Here is a 21,986-nt window from a genome sequence, read left to right as displayed (position 1 = left end):
AAATTTACGGAACTTTTCATCTCTGTACATTGAATCATTTTGATGGAATTAGTTCCGTATGACTAATGAGCGCAATACTAACATACTTCTCGTGCAGTACTTCCCAGAAAACCCTCATTTATTTAAAGAAAACTTTCGGTCTTTTTTCAAAATTTTACAATGAATAGAAGTACCATAATTTTTTTTCATTTAAGTCGCGTGCTTAATCCTTTTTTCCACGTCTACCCCCACACACACACCTAAGGTGTTTTTGATTAGATAGATAATACACGTGAAGAAGAGGTTGTTTCTTAGCCTGCTGTGCTCTGAAGATGATTTGAATGACACACAGAATGAGACTGAAATTCACTCTTAAAATACTTAGGATAGACAAAAAAATCACACTCTTGACCATACTGTTATTAACTTAACTTTATACCATGTTACGAACTAGTACAAATACTGCATACTACTAGGTAAGTGATTGGTGCATCTGTGTTGAGAGTAGCTACTTTACTCATAACTGCTGTTTTGTGTGAAAGGCAAAGTTTTAATCGTATTTAACTTCGTGTGCCAGAATCGGCCTGGAAATGTTATTTGCAAATAACATCGATCTAATCAAGAAGACTAGTCAGAAAACAAACTTTTCATGTCTTCCAGAAAGTTGTTTTACGGAGGAACATCCTTGAGTGTGACATGCTAAAGTTGAGTTCAGTGAGGCGCGAACAATCGAGGTGCCTTCTGAACTTTTCCAACTCAAGTTAAGACCAATTAGATGACACAGCCCAGAAACTGTTCGCTAACGTTGTACTTGCAGCCACTGGAGTGTGTGCTTGTTCCCAGTACAACAGCTTATGTGAATAGTTTGAACTGTTAGAAGAAAAGTAGTATATTTACAGGAATGTATTTATAAATAATACATAATGAGGGAGGGGCCGAAGTACGTGACGTTTACTCTGCTCTCGTATAGTATTTCAAAACACATTCATTAGAAACTGCACCAACGTACAGCAGGGAGGAATAGGCAATGAACCTGACCCTCCTTGGTTTTTAGATCTAAATCCTGATAAAAAGAAAGAGAATGAATTTGAAACCCAGACAAACGTTGATATATTATGTTTGTAATTTAAATTTATAAACTTTTAAATCATTTTTCATCTAGATTAATAAAGCTTCTACACGAATTTGAGTAGGGGGGGGTTATTTTAGTCAAATTTAATTTTTATCTTAGTTGTGGAAAATTTACGGACTTTACTAAAATGAAGGATTTGATCTCCATGGTAAACAGAGCACAGATATCCTGTTGTGCAGTATTTTACTAAAACAAATAAAAAGTAGTTAGAGAAAAAATTTGTAATAAATAAAGTGAGTCATAATAGTCACGTGATCATAAGCGCGCGTGTGTGTGCGTGCGTGCAGGGAGTGGACAAAAAACGCCCTTCTTGAAAATGTTTATAATTTGTTTTATCTTTTATTAGACAACAGAACGCACTCGACGAGATCTGTTCAGATATGATTTCAAGTTTTAACTTTCGTAAGTACTTGAACTTCTTCATAATTTTAGTTTCACATTCTCATAAAAAGAGTTGTGCACGTGCTGTAGTTCCTTAGATCTTGGTATTCTAATTAGCCTACAAAATGATCAAATAAGTTTCTCTGTAATTGTGGAGTCGTTAAGAGATATCTTAAAGATTTGAGATCATATTTGAACAGGTCTTTTCAAGTGTGTTCAAAAACATATAGTTTTATATATTTTTCTGTTATCTAATAAAAGATATAACAAATGAACAACATTTTCAAGGGGCCACTTTTTTTGTCCACCCCCTATATAAACACAAAGGCACACGCTCAATGAGCGTATATGATCATGTGACTATTGCGCTCACCAAATAAATTGATTTAAGTAGATGCTTTCCTTATAATAACTAATTCGTGCAAAGAACCTGTCTGGACTATGAAAGGTATCTAGATTATCATACTTGGCAGTTAAACATTGTAATCTTTTATTTAAATATTCAGTGTAATATTTACATTATACTCAAAGTCCATAACAAACCCTGATAGAGGAGAAAGTATTGTATGTTTCTAAGTAACTAACGATGTTGTTCAGGTTGTGATTAAAACTTTCTATTAGTTTAAAGGTATAAAACTTTACATAGATGCTTATTTTCAACGTGTTTTAAGATACTGATGAATAACCTAAGTTAATTATTCAAAATCGTTTTACATAAAATTTTCTGAGTTAACGACGAGGAACATAATAAATCTCGGATGAAGAATAATTCCCCAAGGACAACTTTAAATACTTTTAATGACATTAAAAGTATTAAAACAATGCATGATTCATTCTAAATGATATATCGGGCATGGTCATTATAAAAAAACGTATAAAACGATGCAGTTTCAAGAAACGTTTTTCCTTCTACATACCCTAAAGTCCTCCGCTAGTACAGCGGCAAGTCTACGGATTTACAACGCTTTAATCAAGGGGTTGGATTCCCCTCGGTGTACTTAGCAGATAGCCCAACGTGGCTTTGCTATAAGAAAACGCACACATACGCTAAAGAACGAGTGGCAGATAATTTGGTTTGTTTGGAATTTTGCGCAAAGCTACACGTGGATTATCGGTGCTAGCTGTCCCTAATTTAGCAGTGTAAGACTAGAGGGAAGGCAGCTAGTCATCACCACTCACTACCAACTCTCGAGCTATTATTTTACCAACGAATAGTGGGATTGAACGTAACATTATAACGCCCCCACGGTTGAAAGGGCGAGCACGTTTGGTGTGACTGAGAAGTAGCACATGGTGCCTTCTTCTAGTTGTGAATATATTTTTGTGATATTATTTCTATTTCATGCAGAATGATTAAGCTTTTTCGATATTATTATGAACTTAAGTGCTCTTTATTAGAATTTTAGAAGTCAGACTATTGAGTTGGTTCTTCGAGCCAAGTTCATTTTGTTTGTTTGGTTCACGTTAAGCACAAAGCTCTACAATGGATTATATTTACTGTGCTTAACGCTGGCGTCAAAACCCGCTTTACAGCGGTGTAAGTCCTAGGACTCGTCGTTAAGCCATCGGAGAGGCTTAGCCAAGTCTAAAACACACGTACATATATATATATAATAAAAACAATAAATAGATTGATTGATTTAGCGCAAAGCTACGCTCTGTCTATCGCAGATAATCGAATGTTAGGTTTTAGCGTTGTAACCCCAAGGACTTACTGCTGACCCATCGGGGGAACCACTGAAAACGCAAAACAACTGATATTCTATTCAGTGCACATTTTTTATAATGGAACTAAAAAAGTTGAAGCTTTTTCTGTATTTATTTTGTAAACACAAAATATATTTAAATCTGCATTTACGAAAAAACACTCCTTTGGCTGACTAATATGTGGATAATTATAAGGCTGTCTAGATATACCTTTACTGTTTTTCACTTTAACATGACGTGGCGTTCCCATATTTTTCCGCACAGTTTGACTCACTCGCCAGTCTATATTACCATTTCTTAGCTTGTTTCATTGCTGGCTGAAACAGATTAAATATTTGCCCACTTCCATCACTTTAACTCGAAGCCAGACATTTGGTTCAATCCCACCTCTATCACCTTCATGCCAGAACCACATATTTGACTCAAGTCCTATTGGCTTGTCCACCTCTATCAGCGAACTTCAAACCCAGACACTTGGCTCGAGATCGTACTTTATTTTGTTTCTTACTGTGCATTAGAAACATTTTTTTTTAAAATTATTAGTTAATAACTGAGTGATCACATGTTTCTGAAATTCGCGCTAAACTACACCAGAAATAATTGCATTAATCATCCGTACTTTTTTGAACTCGTAGACCAGGAAAGGCAATGACTCAACAGTACCCACCATTAATAGGTCTTCTCTTGTCGAGATGGCCGGCATGGCCAGGTGGGTTAAGGCATTCGACTCGTAATCTGAGGGTCGCGGGTTTGAATCCCCGTCACACCAAACATGCTTGCCCTTTCAGCCGTGGTTATGGATGCTTAATATACATTTCTTCCTGAAGTTGCTTCGGTGATTTTAAAGTACCGATCCATAATTCGTGGAGTTTTTATTGTTGTTGTTCTTGCTCGGGTATTTTCCCCCCTTTTCAAAAGCTTTCATTCAACTTCTGTTGTATCTAAATTACTTCATTTTTCACACATTTATACAGTTTAGCTCAATATTTCGGATTCTAAAAGTTTCTGCTTCAACATATCTCGCTGTATGTTCATACTCGTCAATGTTCTAGAAGAAATTCGACTCGTATTTCTCAGCTAACTCGTATCATTATGCGTTTTTTTTTTCTGATAGTTTAGAAAGACAAAAAAGCGTAAACAAAAGAACTTTTTTACAGTAGTTTTATTAGAAATATAGTTTGATAAATACGCCCTTTTCAATTCGTGTACTTCACTCAAATCAGTAGCTGTTACAAGTGTAAACATTAGTTATATTCATGATAAGCTCTTATCAGTTAAGTGACTTTAATCACTTCTTTTTATTGTCCTACTCCAGACAGATTATGTAAGCGTTTTGTAGTTGAAGTGACATGAAGACAATTCCCTTTCCAAACTAAACAAATCAAAGAAACTAAAGGCATAGGTTTAGCTATCTTGCTTTAAAATGTTTTTGTTTACTAAACGCTTAAAAAAACAAAATTAATTGACCAAAATAACAAGAGAAATACACACTATATTCAACAAAGGAAATCCAAAAGAATACCTTAATAAAAATAAATAATCGAGATAAGAAAAGAAAACAAACACTGAGAAAGTACTACGCACAGATTTTACTGAGAAAATAAATATTATACCATTAACAATATATTAGGATCAGCGTGTTAGTGATCTATATCACAATATGTGAAAAAATGGTTATTGTTTCTTCTTTAACCTCAGATAAGAAAACATTTAAATAATAAAGCAATACCGTTTAACTGCAATAATGCAATTAAAATACAGGTCTAAAAATGCAAAATGTGAAAGAAAACTCTGCTATAGAAGCACCGAGAGAGAGGGAAAAATAAAATAAACATTGACATATACCAGCCAATGAGCGTAAGCACACAACTCGTCATCACGAGCTTTGCTGTGGATGACGTCGTTCGATTGGTATGATAACATCTCATAGTATGTGTGAAAGCGGTGGAATAAGGTTCGAGGATACTCAAACCGAAGCCAGTGAACAGTGATAGTGTAACATAATTGTGCCTTACATGTAAGTTAATGAACCGAATTCTTCAAAAATTATAACAGAAACTGTGTAGGAAAGGAAGTTACCTTTTTGATTCCCAAAACGTTAGTGAGTTGAAGTTTGTGTTGGAAGTATCGTACTCAAATTTATCGATCGACAAATTGCACTCGTGTTGTACAACTACAAGTGTAGGGGACTTTCTCATTTGAAAACTGCTGGTTGGTTTAACAGAACCAAAGATATTTTGTTGTTTTTTTTACCGTCAAAACTTCACAGAAACTCCTGTTTTTGAGTGTATATAGTTATACAGCAACTGTATCAGTAACTGAAAAATTCTATTGTTTTTTTCTTAGAGTTGTTTCCGGATTTAAAAAACTCTGATATTTGTTTTGCTTTCGTATCAACATTACTGTTCGTATATTAGCTCAGAGAAACAAGGCTTAAAATATATATTTAGTCGGTAAAGGTGCCTCTCATGATATAGTTGCTGCATTTAAAAGAAACCATGATTATTCCCGTGGTAAAAACGTCTTTTAAAGGTAAGTTCTCATGTATTTATTTTGAATTAAACTCGAAACTAATTTAAATTTTAAGAGTTATTTACAGTTAGTATGACAGAAACAACTAAATAATCATTCCCTGTTGTAGTTTCATCTTCTCTTTTATACAATATATTTTCCTCAATTTTAAGACAAAATTTAAATCTTAACAAGTGTATAATTAAACTTTTAATCAAGATAAAACACATGTATATTTTTCGCGTAATTTAAATACTATTAAATAATCAAAAATCTTTACTTACAAATGTTATACGTATGAATATACAAGCCGAAATACTTCCTCCCTAAGTGTAATATGTACTTCTATTGTTCACAATTTTGCCTTATGATGACATAAAGAACATTATATTATATGGACTAATAGACCTTCGGACTATCGCCATGGCCCAGCGGTTCAGGCGCTCGACCCGTAAGCTGAAAGTCACGGGTTCGAATCCCCGTAGCACCAAATATGCTCGCCCTTTCAGCCGTGGAGGCTTTATAATGTGACGGTCAATCCTACTATTCGTTGGTAAAAGAGTAACCCAAGAGTTGGCGGTGGGTGGTGATGACTGTCTTCCCTCCAGTCTTACACTGCTAAATTAAGGCCGACTAGCGCAGATAGCCCTCGTGTAGCTTTGCGCGAAATTCAAAAAGAAACAAACAGTCTATCGCTATGGGATCGGCTGTGGAAAATGGGTACCCCTGTAGGATTTTTCAGTGAAAAAATTGAAGCCATATTTTTGTTGAAAGGTGTTTTGAATTTGTTAAAGGACAAATTCTTGTTCATGTATTGTTTTTTTGTGGGTTTTTTTAAGTCTCTAACCTGGTATTTTGAATGTGAGTTTTTACTTAAAGATTAATTGGGGCTCAATTATATAGAGAGTAAACAATATTAATAATTCAATTTCTCTCGTGGAGAAGATCAAAATCATATAGAAATGAATATCCCAAAGTGATAATAAATATGGGTCAAAACTATTCCTAATGTATACTTTTGGGTCAATATGGAAATTAAATTAACTTTTACAAAATCTTGCTAGACCTTCAGACTATCATTACGGAATCACCTGGTGCCCTATTAGTGGCCACAAATACTCATTATAAACTATATAAATCAAGAGGCTCGATTACAATTCTCACACATACTATTATAATTAAGAACGAACTGCCTACGCTTATCGTAGCTCGATGTTGCTAATTGTTTTACCAGTCATGTCAGTTCGTTTCTAATAGCATTAGTGTTATATTATGTTCTATAATTGGGTGGATTTAATTTTGAACTATTTGATAATATAGTGCGAAGTCCCAGTACATTTAACGATAACGAATTAATTTATTTTGTCAATCACGACCTATACGGGCTTTGTTCACTTCCACAAACGACGTTTTAACAGAAATTTCGAAACTGATAACTACGCCTAACTCGCAAATAAAGCTAAAATCACTTAATTGTAAAAATTCCTAATTAATTGAACAATGACTAACTGACTTTCGCTGTCTGACTTACTAAAGCATTTTAACTGACACTGAACCGATTAATTAATTCTAGTTTACCCTGTCTTGTATGGTTATATAGTACCCTATTACACAAACATTCGAAATTCCACAGAGGCCTAAACTTTCATGAAACTTCTAAAGTTTATACAGTTATTACGTTATGTAAAACACCTCTTCTAATGAACAAAATATAAAAAATATAACCTTGAACAATAGTTATAACACTTAGCAGTTAAGTACTGTGCAAGTACGTTTGTTTTGAAGTTAATCACAGCTATATAATGGGCTATCTGTGCTCTGTCCATCACGGGTATCGAAACACGGTTTCTAGCGTTGTGCTTTCGCAGGCATACCACTGTGCCATTGTGGGGGATACTATGTAAGTGGATAGTGTGCTATGCACAGTTTAAAACGTTCAAATGATTTTTTTACAGAAGATTGTTAAGACAATCGTTTATGGCATGATTACTTCTAGTTCAACTGTTATATTATATTGATTATATTAATAACTGGATTAATTTTTAGTCTGATCTCTGTAGGCAGCTTGCTTTGGGCTAAATTTTTCTTTAGGTAATTTAACATTAAAAACAATCTTTGATGATTAAAATAATAACTGCATTTTATTGTAAACATAATATTTGCAGGCTACTCGTGTAACAGACCCAGCCTGTTTTCCACCATTCATACGTTGATTGTAATACAGAATAAACATTCGTTCTTTGTCAGTGTAACAAAATATTTTGTGAATGAAGTCCTTCACGAGCTCCCTCTGTATTTTGTTTTATTCCTGTATATTTTTTCAAACTCACCTTTTAATTCTTCTTTAACAGTTTCACACAAGCCAATCTAAATAAATTTTAAACAAAGTTTTTCTTACCTTCAGGATCTGTACTATAGCAATTCCTTAATTTCATTGACCCTTGTGCAATTTATAATCATAACTGTGCTTGTGTTAACACATTAAACGTGTATGAATGTTATAAAGACGTAATGAGATAGTACGTGTGAACAAAATAACAAGAATATGCTACAATGCACACACGAATTCGCCTTCATAGTTTGTGAAATATTGATTTTTTCCCCCTGTGTTCAAAAACGTACATGTTCCCTATATAAATGTTCTTTTGCGCGTCACTTGTAAAGAAATGTAACTGCTGTATGTGGTCGTTCCGTACTATTACGGTAGTATAGCTAGTTAAGACATCTACCTTTGATATTGAAAGATATCCAAAGTTGTAAGTTAGTAGTCTTAACAGTAAAACGTTACTGTGCATGTGCACATAGATTACAAGTATTAATGTGTTTTACAACAGTACGTGAATAATATTAACTAACATTTTTTTACAGTGCTAGCCAAAAATAATAGTAGAGAAAACAGTTATAACAAAACAAGTACTTTTGGCTACTCCAGTACATTTTCCTATGTTTTATTTCATGTGAAAAAAATCAGCGTTAAATTACACAATGATCAACTCGATATATAGGAACGAAGTAGAATATGTGAGGCCCTTTTTAGATGTGAAAATCGGCGATACTTGTGATTTGATTCCGTAGAACTTAACAATAATTAGAAGAAAAAATAAGTGAATCGTGTTTAATATATTCTCATTTTTCAGTCGTGTCTGTGTTCATATCTTGTGTTCTTTGGTTGATTAACCTTTACAGAACAACAAAAGTTGACTCGTTGTGTAACTTCTTTCTTTTCGAACTATACTTGCGTATCCAGGTAATTTAAGCATCTTGTAAAATGTGTTTTTTCTTTGTTGCTTTTACACACGTTCACACATGAAGGACGTTACCAGGTCAAATTGGTTTTGTTTTATACACTCCCCCTGTAATACCAAACATGCTCGCTCTTTCGGCCGTGGGGACGTTAAAACTGAACGATCAATCCCACTCGGTAAAAGAGTAGCCCAAAAGTTGGCAATGGGTAGTGATGACTAGCTGCCTTCCCTCTAATCTTAAACTGCAAAATTAAGGACGGCTAGCACAGATATCCCTCGTGTAGCTTTGCGTTAAATTAAAAAAAACAAACAAACACATTTATACCCCAATTTTCGTATTAGGGACGTTAGTTTCTTTTACTGATTTTTTTTTTTAATAACAGGAAAGGGACATTTTTATCTCTGTTTTTGTATTAGTGACGCCACCTTGTTTTGTTGACAGATTCAGTGCAAATGACACTAAAAATTCAAGCAAGCCTGCTGATGTCGCCTGCTGAACTAGTTATGTCTGTTTAGTAGGGTCGTGCCTCTGGAGTGGATAGACTAGGGTGTAGACTGTAGTTTGTCTTAAAACAAACGTATGATCACAATAAACCAGACTCCTTTTGAACGCCTCTCTTATAGCATTGACATATTTTAGTCGGCAACTCATCTGTTCCAAATCAGTAATGGAAAAAGTAGTAAAAACGTATCTTTTAAATATTTTCATAAGTTAATACTTGTTTATACATGTATATATAAACCAAGAAAGCTATTAAACGTTACAACAGATTTTAACACATTAAAATAAAAACACTACAAAACTAATAATTACTCAACGTGATACAAATATCCACAAATTACCAGTGGTAAATTAACAATCTATCAACAAATCGGTTAACTTTAAGGATCAAGAAGTATTCCTGAAATAAACGCAGAGGCAAATTGCTGTTTTTTATTTCGATATGATCTAACTGCCTCGAGATGTTTTTATTTGCTAAAAGTAAATTTAGTGGAGAGCTTTATTTGATTACTACCGTTGAAACCACTGTCATAAGGCCGCCATCTTAGATTACTCAAAGCTTAATAGTAATGTCTCACTGCACATATATATTTATATAGTGATGTGCTCATCTACAGGAGCAGTTTTAGGTCGATTTTAACATGTGAGGCACTGATTAATCACATAATACGACCTTATCACTTATTTTCAAATACTGGTTTCTATGTTACCTTTAATTCATTGTAAATTTCCACAGCTACAAGTGAGATGGCCTAAGCCTTCAGTTACAACATTTGTTACTAAGATGGCACGTTACATAAATTATTTAAAAATGATGAATAGAAAAAAAAGAGAGACTTAATATATTTGTATTTGATAAACTTTACATTATTACCCAATACTGGATTTCTTACTGGTCTCAGTACTGTACCTTTTTCTTTCTATCTTGTGTTCGTTTCTCTTATCATATTCATTGTTATCAAGCTTATACACTCTGTCTTTCTTTGGAATTGTATTTTCTATTTTTTATTCTATTATTTAATTTTTCTTTTGCGTTGTTAAAATAAAAAACATTGAAAAAAAAAACGTTTTAGACTGTTGAATTACTTCAACCTATTATTTCCACTCTTAACTTGTGGATGAAATGGGCGAATTTATTATGGAACATATTTTTCCACTGTGTGTCAATGTTACTTAAATAACTTGCTTCAGTCTACACACGTCAACCAGCGCATTTACCTTGATAAGTCGACTCAGATACATTGGACTTCGTCTTAGGAAGACGTCAGCCTAATGATATAATATTAATAATTTTATAATCCGAACAGTAACAATAGGGTTCCAGCTCCTTGAAGACTTGGCGCCCTAATAATACATTATTCAGTTCTTCACATTTAATTCTATAACCAAGAACCATATTTTCACTTAAATGTTTCAGCCTGTTTTTTTGTAATGAACACCATAACTATATATAATATGTTTGCTTTAGTGCGTGTTAAATATGTTATATTTATACTAGCTGGAATGTCCACCCCATGGACGGACGAAAGTTATGTAAATTCATGATTAATGAAAGGTTATCTTAGGACATGAAAAGTTGCTTCCCTTATATGTAATTAAAAAAAAAGTCCATAAGAAATGCAAAACACAAAACTGAAAATTTGTATGCATTTCCCCTTAGAACCAAAAAACCTCCTTACCAAGTTCGGTGAAAATCCATCCACGGTGGGTAAGGTAGTAATAATAATTTAAAAAAAAAAGTCCATTAAAAAAAAAACCCGTAAAATGTAAGACTGAAAATTTGGGGAAGGTCCATCAACATCCTGCTAATAGTTAAATGGATATATAACACACGGCAATATTATATCTATATAGTTTACAGAAAAAATTGCCCTTTTTTAAATAGCGCTTTAACATTGTTTTCGCATGTTCAAGATGCATCTTTCATAGGTTGTTACAATACTGACTGAGTTCTCGTGTCGGATCACGAGTACTTACTTTGTAGGACTTTTTTCAGCCGATAAAATTTACTGAATCCTGAGCAACATCTTGTACAAAATCCTGGTATAATTATACAAGATCTTACAAATGATACCATCCAAGATTTAAGGTAGAAAAAATATACTATGTAACATTTTTAACATTACCCAAAGAAGTAGTCCATCTATCACAATCAAATACATGCACTACAGGAAATTGCATCAGAAGGACGTAGTTATGTAGTTAAGGCAAATGGAGATCTGTGACTACAAACTTGCAATTACACTGTTCTGTATTATACAACTAGCAGAGACGCTAAACATTTACTGTTAAACTAGTTTCTTTATTGCAACAGTACTTCTTTACATACAGGATTTTCAGAATAATACAAAATAATCCTTATCGAAGACACCGCGATATAAAGTCCTACTTGTTTTAGACCTGACCTTAGTTAAGCCTTTAAGTGCAGTTTTGGCCCGGCATGGCCAGGTGATTAAGGCGTTCGACTCGTAATCTGAAGGTCGCGGATTCGAATCCCTGTCGCACCAAACATGCTCGCTATTTCAGCCGTGGGGGCGTTATAATGTAACGGTCAATCCCACTCTTCGTTGGTAATAGAGTAGCCCAAGAGTTGGCGGTGGGTGGTGATGACTAGATGTCTTTCCTCTAGTCTTACACTGCTAAATTAGGGATGGCTAACGCAATAACCCTTGTGTAGCTTTGCGCGAAGTTCAAAACAAATAAACAAGTGCAGTTTATATTCAATAAAAATAAAAGTCGACACTATAACATATATACGTTGTTTTTTGCTTTAATTTAGTTAGGGCTAATCTTTATTGTACTTGATATTATTAGGAAAGAAAACAACTTTTCAAAACAGGATGTATATATAGGGATAGTTTGTTTGTTGTTGTTTTTTAATCAATGTATGGTTATCAGGCGCAATCTTGCTACAGTCACTATTCTCAATTACGACTCTGTTGTATACAACAAGATGATGTTCAAATTAAGTAAGCTTCCACAACTTAGATTCGGTCTGCACTGTGGATAGAACACATCATTGAGTATGGTATGTGCATTTTCTAATTGTACAACAATTTGAAATTATATAAAAAAAAATAATGGCATTCTTTTCTTTAGTGAACCGTAGCACAGACCTACCCTACACGACAAGCGAAATATAAAATGAAAATGTTTGTTGATTAATGAGGTGTGGATAAAACGTAGTCGTTTTATCTAGTCTGTTACTAGAAATCTATTCTCACATGTATACGGCTGTTTTAAAGGTTCAGCTGCTCTTTCTCGTGTGTGCATAACTGCTTGTGTATTCCTCTGGCAGCAATACTTAAAAAGTACCTTGTTTGAATCGTTCTTTGTTTAAGGGCGACAAAGTCTAAAATTATTTCCTCAGTATATATTTAGGCTAGCGAAAGAACACTCGATGTTTTCTTTCTAAACTCTTTCAATGTTGCACCTGTTCTTCCCTGGCCCGTATCGTATAGTCCTGGGTAACAGGAAAGACCTTGGTTACAGTGAAGAAATTCATACTCGGTTTATTTAAGCTGCATATCTATATTAAAAATCCCTTCCTCTTTAGTGTTGAAATTATCGGTGCCAGGTTATATAGGAGATTTGGTTAACATGTTACCAGTGCTGCACTGACGATTTTGGATTTTGCTATCAATAGCTTTTGTTTTACTAATTACATGTATGTATGAATATTTTAAAGATAACAAGGGACTAGTTGGTTCATTTAGGCCGTCCCATTCAATATATTCTAAACTTTAAAATAAAAAACAAGATACTCGGAGCCACTTCTTATCCTTCAAGTATTTATTAAGCATTCCCATGAACTTTAAAACATAAGCTGTCTCGGCTGAAGATGGTTCTTATTCTGTCAAAATGTATATTTATGTCTTCTAGTCTTGCCATTCTCACCATTAAATACGTTAAAAAAGGTGATGTACGAACACCATCAACTCCCTTTTACAGTTTTAAACATCTTAACCATTCGAATACAATGGGAGTTGTCTTTGGCTAGCTTCTATTTTTACCATATGTTCTACGAAATTGCAAAGAAACTTGTTATGCTGTGATCTCTGTCCATCTAAAGTTTCATAAAGACTGACATACTTGTAACCAGCTTATCAGACAAAAATTCATAAAGCGTAACGATGCTTGAAGGAGATAGAGAATCATTGTACTGAAATATGATATACAGAAACAATATGTTCCAATTCTCTGAGTTTTTACACGTCAGGGTCATCAATGTAATTTCAGTAAAGCATTACGATTTTTACGTAATGAGGACGATAAGAGGATATTGTAGGTTTTGAAAAACCTCTTCGTTTCCATAGCTATGGGTCAAATGAATAGAAAAAGTTTCTAGTTGTTGCAAAGCTGTGACTTCCTGTAATGTTGTGTTTGTAATATAACTGTTGCAATTCGGGAAGAATAGTACTTGTATTTATGGGAAAGCTACTAGGCCTATCTGCCGTCGTCCTCAGTTTTGAACAATACATACTGACCAAAGGTAATGCAACAAGTCATCAGCACCCATGTTAAGGGGTTAACTGTCATTCTTATAACGCATCTGTAGTTTAAAGTGGGGGAACGTATTTGGGCTTTGCAAGGGTTCGAACCTGATTCGTCATCTCTAGAATCCCGGGTTTTACTACATGGCCAATCTACGCAAAATAAAAGAATAGAGCCAATAACAAAACTCTTCAAAAGGGTCATTTAGTAGCGGTTCATGTTATGTAAGAACAGTTTCATTGAGGTTATATTTTTTTGTCATTCGACATCTCAATATATTTTAGGCCAAGAAATGTGACATTAAATATTTTTACAAGTTTTAACGATGCAGAAGGGCTTACCAGATAAGGGTTGACCATGAGAACCAATGGATGTGATTCATCGATTCAAACTTCTGGCCATTTATATGTTAGAAAACCATGCAGGTGGTGCACGTGAATTCGAATCCAACACACACGCACGCATATATGTGTACAATATTATTCTATTAACCCGCCCTGGCGCCTACCAAACTGGAGCCAGAAATTATATTTGTCTGTATATATTCTGTGAGGAGGGAGTGACTAAAGTGAGTCACACTTTAGCTGAAGAGATAAATATTAGTTTAAATTTATAAATTAATTTATGTTAGAAATAATCGTGCACATGTCGCTTCGTTTGATATTCAATTGTGTGACGCCATCTGTTGTAATCTCGTTCAAAGTTCTCATTAGAGCGATACTCTCGTCATTTCTTTCACTTCTGGAGATGACTTCATGTAAGACTGTACGTTGGTCTTGTATTCATAAACGCATGATCGTTATTTTAAAGCTTATATTCATATATGCCATTTATACTGTACAGAACTGAGGTACAATTTATTTGTACATATATTATTTTTATTCTTTCAAAGCATTTATAAAAGAAAGAGTTAAAACGTGTGTGTGTAAACACAATTTTCACTGGACTGTATTTCAGGACAGCTGGTAACCTGAAGATGACCTATGAAGGTCGAATCGTTGTTCTCTGCTTTATTAGTGAAAGTGTTAATACCCCTACAAGCCGTCTTGAGGTACATTTTTACTTCTAGCGCGTTTCTGTAGACTGTTTTATAGTATGTATAAAGCTATTTGATTCAACATAGTCGCATCATGTCCTTAGCCTAGATGTATCTTGTATCTGGCAGGTCTCTTTTGCTTGCTTTATGGGATTTGTTTTTCAATATGAATAGATATGGTCTATATTCATTCATTCATATATATTGTCATATTTTACTAAAAATTTGTAAGGATTGATTTCACACAATCAAATCTAATGAAATACGCAATGGTGATGGTGGGACATGAACAGTGTTATTTGAAGTTAATCTCAACCCCAGGATGCGAGTTGGCTCTGTGATAGAGCTGTGGATTTCGGAACTGGTGAGGTGGGTTCGAATCCACATAATACCATAAAATATTCTTTGCACTTGAAATTGTGGATGTCTAAGAGTAATAGTCAATCCCTCAGCGTGGACAATGGACGCTAAGCTGCTGCTAAATGGCAGGCTTCCCTCTTATTAATAGTTCAAAATTAGGGACGGTGACAATCAGTCTTAGCAGCTTTGTTATAAATACAATATACAGATTTTAATAGTATAAGCCAAATACATTCATCTAGTTACAAATAAATTATTTTATATATAATCGCCTAGGTTTTACTTTCTAGCAGCGTTTTTTACTTTCGCCGGCAAATAACTAAAAAGAAAGCATGTGTAGGTGGAATACACGTGGACTTAATTTTGGAAGAGGGTGAGAATTAATGTTTTGTACATTACTAAAAACGATATGACAAAGGTAAAGACTGTCGACATGATTGTCCAAATCCTCCTTTTCCACGCCCGTCTTTAATACCAGTCTTTTCCTCCTATTCCTCCTTCGTGAATCCTATCATATCTTAAACTATCATCACTCCCTATGACTACATCATAGCCCTCATCTCCACCAAAAGCACTATTCCCACGTGTTTTATCTCGCTTCAAATTCACCTCCTGGTAATTTACCATGCATTGGTGGAAACAAGCAATAATTATTTAGTCATCTTAGCTGTCTTTGTACAAAGTTACCAATTACTTAAAGACCCTAAACTGATGGTTAATAGTTAGAAATACTTTATTCGCGTTATATAAATTTACTGTTAATTACATTAACATAATTCTTCATATAGTTACGTTTGCTGTTTTAATGTTATGCCACATGCAGCCATATAGTTAGCGTGCCAGATTTTTGGAAAGGACGTTCCTTGGTACATGAGCGAATTAAGGCGGTTATGACGCTTGACTTGATATCTGAAAATTGCGAATTCGAACATGCTCGCCCTTTGAGCCTTTGGAGCGTTATAAAGCAACGGTAAATCCCACTATTCATTAGTAAAAAGTGGCACAAGAGGTGGCGATGGGTGGTGGTGGTGACTAGATGTATGCTCTCTAACCTTCCAATGCTAAATTTGGGATGGCTGGAGCGATAGCCCTCATGTAGCTTTGCGCGAAATTCAAAACAAACCAACCATATTCTTCAGTTTGACTAGGATAACCCTACATTGACGATAGGTGGTGTTAATTATATGCTTTTTTTTTTTCTATTTCATCAATTCAGAATTACGGACAGCTATTGCAACTAACACTCATGTAAGTTTGTACGAAATTATATCATAACAATTAGAAAATTCTGAAATAAATATTTAAAAAAGGAATGAAATGAGCAAATGTTTCATAGAATGATAATTTTAAAATTAGTGTATTTTATAATTTGATTTTATTACACGGGTATTTATAAGTTTGTTAATTATATGGTACATTAGCTCTAACTTGTTTAATTTTTAGAACATTCTGAACAAATATCCCGAAATATTATTGGGTTTTTGGCACCTTCGCCAATAAAATGTTAAGTGTAAAACCTCGTCACATATCCAATTCAATACTTAATGTATACTTCACTCAGTTTGTTTTTCTATAAGACGTATCATTTTCTTTGACAGAGAAAGACCATATACACAGATCAAAATAATCTATTTATTTTCGATACTTCTTTTCATAAAAAGCCCTCCGCTAGTACAGTGGTAAGTCTACGGACTTGCAACGCTAAAATTAGGGGTTCGATTCCTCTCGCTGGGCTCAGCTGATAGCCCGATTTGTCTTTGCTATAAGAAAACACACTCTTTTCATAAGTACGTTCTCAGTTTCAAAGGTGATCCTTAGTGAAATTGATTTCGACTTCATTTACAAAATTATAATCATTATGCATACACCGAAATCACATTAAGTAATTACAACTGTAATTATTTGTAGTATAACAAACACTTGTAATGATTAATCATTTTAGTATCAATTACATCTTTAGTCTGTGAAATTTATTTGCTCATCACATTCCTGATAATATTGCTCATAAGAAATCTACGAAACTAAGATTGGTTTGGTTTGTTTTGTTTGTTTGTTTGTTTTTTGGAATTTCGCACAAAGCTACTCGAGGGCTATCTGTGCTAGCCGTCCCTAATTTAGCAGTGTAAGACTAGAGGGAAGGCAGCTAGTCATCACCACCCACCGCCAACTCTTGGGCTACTCTTTTACCAACGAATAGTGGGATTGACCGTCACATTATAACGCCCCCACGGCTGGGAGGGCGAGCATGTTTAGCGCGACGCGGGCGCGAACCCGCGACCCTCGGATTACGAGTCGCACGCCTTACGCGCTTGGCCATGCCGGGCCTGGTTTGTTTTGAATTTCGCGCAAAGGTACAGGAGGGTAGTCTGCGCTAACTGCCCTTAATTTAGCAATGTAAGACTAGAGGGAAAGAAGCTAGTCATCACCACCCATTGCTAACTCTCGGACTACTCTTTTACCAATGAATAGTGGGATTGACCGACATATTATAACGCCCCTACGGCTAAAAGGGCGAGCATGATTGGTGTGACAGGGATTTGAACCCGCAACAATCAGATTACGAGTTGAGTGCCTTAACCCTCTGGCCATGCCAGGCCTCAATTTTGGGCCAAACCTACAGCGTGTAGATTTATTTGGTCTTTCAGCCGTGGGGCGTTATAAAGTGACGGTCAATTCCACTATTCGTAGGTAAAAGAGTAGCCCAAGAGTTGGCAGTGGGTGGTGATGACTGGCTGATTTCCCTCTAGTCTTAACTCCTAAATTATGGATGGTTAGCGCAGATGGCTCTTGTATAGCTTTGTGCGAAATTCAAAACAAAGCAAAAAATATATCGTCTAATGAGGAATGATTACACAGCTATGTCCGAAAGTGTTGCATCACCCTAGAATTTTAGAAACTACACAAAGGTTAACACAATTTAGATATTTTATTGAACATAATTTAATAAAAACAATTACAAAATGATATTACGAAAGATACTTGCAACAAGCCTTATCCCACACGTGATAAGCAAAGTGTGACCTCTTGTAACAAGTGAGAATTCACAAAGTGCAGTGGTAAAAGCCGTCCACGTGGCTCCTCTTACACGATTTCACTTTACGCAATCGACTAAATAATAAATTAAATACAAATTTACATATTTAATGTTTTAAACATATTTAAAAACGCGCTACTTTTGAATAACGCGCGCAAAAATCAACCACAGTGGCGCTGCTGTCGAGAAATCAATTATTTCGACAAGTGCACAGATAGTAAACAAATACGGTATCAGTTTGAACCAAAACTTCTACCAGAATGAGTTCTAAATGTGTACCCAAACAATGGTAGTTCCTCATGTCATCTTAATACCCATACCAGCCGTTCTGAGATGGTTGCACTAACGCTGCAATATTAGATAAGTTTAGTATTAAGAACAAAGCTACACAAAGGGCTATCTGTGCTCTGCCCACAACAGGTATCGAAACCCGGATTCTAGTATTTTAAGTCCATAGACATACCGCTGTGCTGCTGGAAGGGGCATATTATATAAGAGGTTAGGTTGTAACCCCCTCAGCGAAAGAGCAGTAATATGATAAATGCAATATCTGTTCACTTTCCCAAGTCCTCGCTTCTATTAACACTTGCACTATTGGTTTTTATTTGTGATCTGAGTTTATGTATATTGTATATTATTGCAGAAAAAAACGAGTAAATATTGTTATCAGAAAAGCTTTCCACGTTTGATAAGAGAACTGTAATATAGTTGAAAGTTAGTTTACTTACTTATCCCACTATGAAAACCACTGTAGTTAACATAGGATGTTTTATGTTGATTTATGTCTTATCATGAATGTTTCCTTTCTTTTTAATTGTTTAACTGATCCCTCAAACCGCAGAATTCTATGTTAAAACTGGTTGTATGTATATGTGCACAGTTAAACTCATAAAAATGACTGAGCCTGATGCAAAGGAAAAACAGCTTCAGAGACCAATCTCGAGTATCTGAAACCGTGTGTGTGAACTTCTGCTCATCGTTGAAGAATTCTTATGATAGTTAAGTTCACTATTGACTATGATCAGTAAATACAAAAATGTGTTCAGTTACTGAATCAGACCGTCTTGCACTACCAAGACATATTTGGCTTAGAAACAGGAAGGAAAAATGTTTGTTACTGTATCCGGATAAATAACGTTTCCATAATTACACTGCCAAGACAGAAACTCAGTGCTAATTTCGTTTCAACGCTAAGTTTTGACAAAACTTCCATGTGATAGAGATTATCGTAAGTTAGTGTACTTGCATATTAAATATCGCTTCCTGTCCTAAATACTAATATTTACATTATTGCACGCGGTAATTGTTATTACTGTATAATAAATCACACGCGAAGTATAAAATATTTAAATGTTCACGTGTGATATGTAAACTATTACAGTAGTTCACGTTGGATGTATTAAGTATACGATCGTTCACACGTAATATATTATATACTCTACAAAAAAAGAAACGCAAAAGGAATAGTTTTGTTATTTTAAAGAGAAATATATGTAATAACGTTACAAGCTCAGAGTATGTGATGTTACACGTGTTAAGGCACTGATTGTCAGACCAAAATGACAATAAAAGTTGTGCACTTTGAAAACGGAGGAAAATAAATCGGATCTTTCCCCGAAACGTATTCGTGTCCAATAAATTTGTTTGAGAGATCTGCATGTTCTGCAAGTGCAACATGTGCAAAATCCCTATAAAAGTGACGGGTTCTCGGTTTCCATAGCTCAGTGTTAAGCCACTGACACGTAATACAGTTATGCCAAGACTGACTGAAGCACAACGCAACAACGCCATTGGTCGCTTGGAAGCAGGCGAATCTCGATCAGATGTTGCCAGAGCTGTGAATGTCCACAAGGCTATGGAATCGTCACCAACAACATGGATCAACTTTTGACCGTCCACGATCTGGCAGACCTCGTGTGACCACAAGATCGCTACATCCGGTTACGTCACCTTCGGGATAGGACCACCACTGCGACGTCTACTGCCTCAACCATACCAAGGCTGCGTAGGATTTCCGATCAGACCGTACGCAACCGTCGACGAGATTTTTTAGGCCCCATGTGCAACCCATCATGGTGAATGTCAATGACGTTTTTCAACATGACAACGCCCGTCCTCGCACAGCTCGACTTACCACTGTCTTTTTGAGACACCACAACATCAACGTTCTTCCCTGACCCTCCAGATCACCAGATTTAAACCCCATCGAACATCTTTGTGACGAGTTGGACCGACGTCTGCGACGGCGACAACCTCAACCGCAGACTTTACCTCAGCTTGCAGCAGCTTTGCAGGCTGAGTGGAGAGCCATTCCACAGGATGTGATTCGTCATCTCATCGCTTCCATGGGCAGGAGATGCCAAGCAGTTATTGATGCTCACGGGGGGCATACTCGTTATTGACGTTGAGTGACTTTAAACGTCAACTAGTGAGCGTGGACTTCGCTTTTGCATACTTTGGATGTTCAGCAGTGAATGTGCAAAGTTTCACACATGTCATACAGTACTACCCGGAATATACTTGTTAACAGTATGTCTCAAATTTTGCCTTTTGCGTTTCTTTCTTTTCTTGAACAGTATATATAAGAGATCACACGTAGAGTAGAAAGTATATAATAAATCACGTGAGTTCTTTAGCACTAGAATTACGAATAAGATATAAATTTTAAATGTATTCACTGTTTTTATCTATTACAGTAGTATCCCAAACGTGTTAAGAAAATGTAAAGAAAATTTCGAAAAAACTTGTCAGCTGGCAGTGCCGGTGCAAGATTATGTGACTATTGCTAGCACTGGTTATTATCAGAGCAATCAAAATACGAGTATTTTAACTAACGAAACTTAAGTAGAATAATCTCAAATTACATAAAAGTAGAGTTTTCATAGTTGCAGTTGTGATAAAACAGTTAGAAGCGAAATGTCGAGAGAAAAAATAACATGGGGCACAGCGGTAGATCTGTGGACTTACAACATTAAAATCCAGGTTTCGATACCTGTGGTGGGCATACCATATATTGTCCATTGTGAAGCTGTGCACTTAGTTACAAACAAACTGTCTTGTCCCCTGCTGGTAGAGTGGTAAGTCTACTGAGTTTCAACGCTAAAATAAGGGGTTCGATGTGGCTTTGCTATAAGAAAATACACAAACTGACAAATAATGAAGAGTATATTTCTGACTTTAAAACAAACTGTTCTATGAAAAGTGATGCGAGTCAGAAAAAAAAAAAAAGCTCAGTACCTCGTATGACTTGTACAAGAAATATATTATATGCAAAAACGGCTCGTTTGGGCTGAGAAAACACTTTACATAGAAGAGCGAACAACGTTTCGACCTTCTTCGGTCATCGTCAGGTTCACAAAGAAAGAGGTAACTGACCGGAAGCTGACCACATGTTTGAAAGGGGTTGTGTAACTGTGTGTCGAAATGTAGAGGGGGGTATTAGATGTTTGAATATATAATTTTATTTATTATATTAATATAGGTATAAAGGCGTTCCTTTATATTGGTTTATTTTGGGTTTAAGTTGTTGTATAAGTAAGGCTTCTTTAATTTTACGTTTGTTTATGTTTGTTTCTTTATTTAGTATTTGAGTGTTTTCTATGGTT

General features: G+C 35.3%; 1 protein-coding gene across 4 annotated transcripts in view; it reads left to right on the top strand.

Moving 5' to 3' along the window:
- The first annotated feature begins 1,917 nt into the window (after positions 1–1,917).
- Positions 1,918–21,986, top strand: part of LOC143245335 (uncharacterized) — a 46,378-nt gene continuing 26,309 nt past the window's right edge. For 2 of the 4 annotated variants that reach the window (XM_076491563.1, XM_076491566.1), the window contains exon 1: positions 5,126–5,731. In XM_076491563.1, coding sequence (XP_076347678.1) covers positions 5,698–5,731 — 34 coding nt within the window. In that variant the 5' untranslated portion in view covers positions 5,126–5,697. Of the gene's footprint in view, positions 1,941–5,125; positions 5,732–14,895; positions 15,003–21,986 lie in introns of those variants that run through there. The other 2 variants (XM_076491564.1, XM_076491565.1) reach the window with 2 other exon arrangements.

This window comes from Tachypleus tridentatus, chromosome 2 (genome assembly GCF_004210375.1).
Source record: "Tachypleus tridentatus isolate NWPU-2018 chromosome 2, ASM421037v1, whole genome shotgun sequence".
NCBI classification, from domain to species: domain Eukaryota; kingdom Metazoa; phylum Arthropoda; class Merostomata; order Xiphosura; family Limulidae; genus Tachypleus; species Tachypleus tridentatus.
Note: the sequence above shows the minus strand (reverse complement) of the source record. Positions and strands in the feature narration are given on the sequence as shown.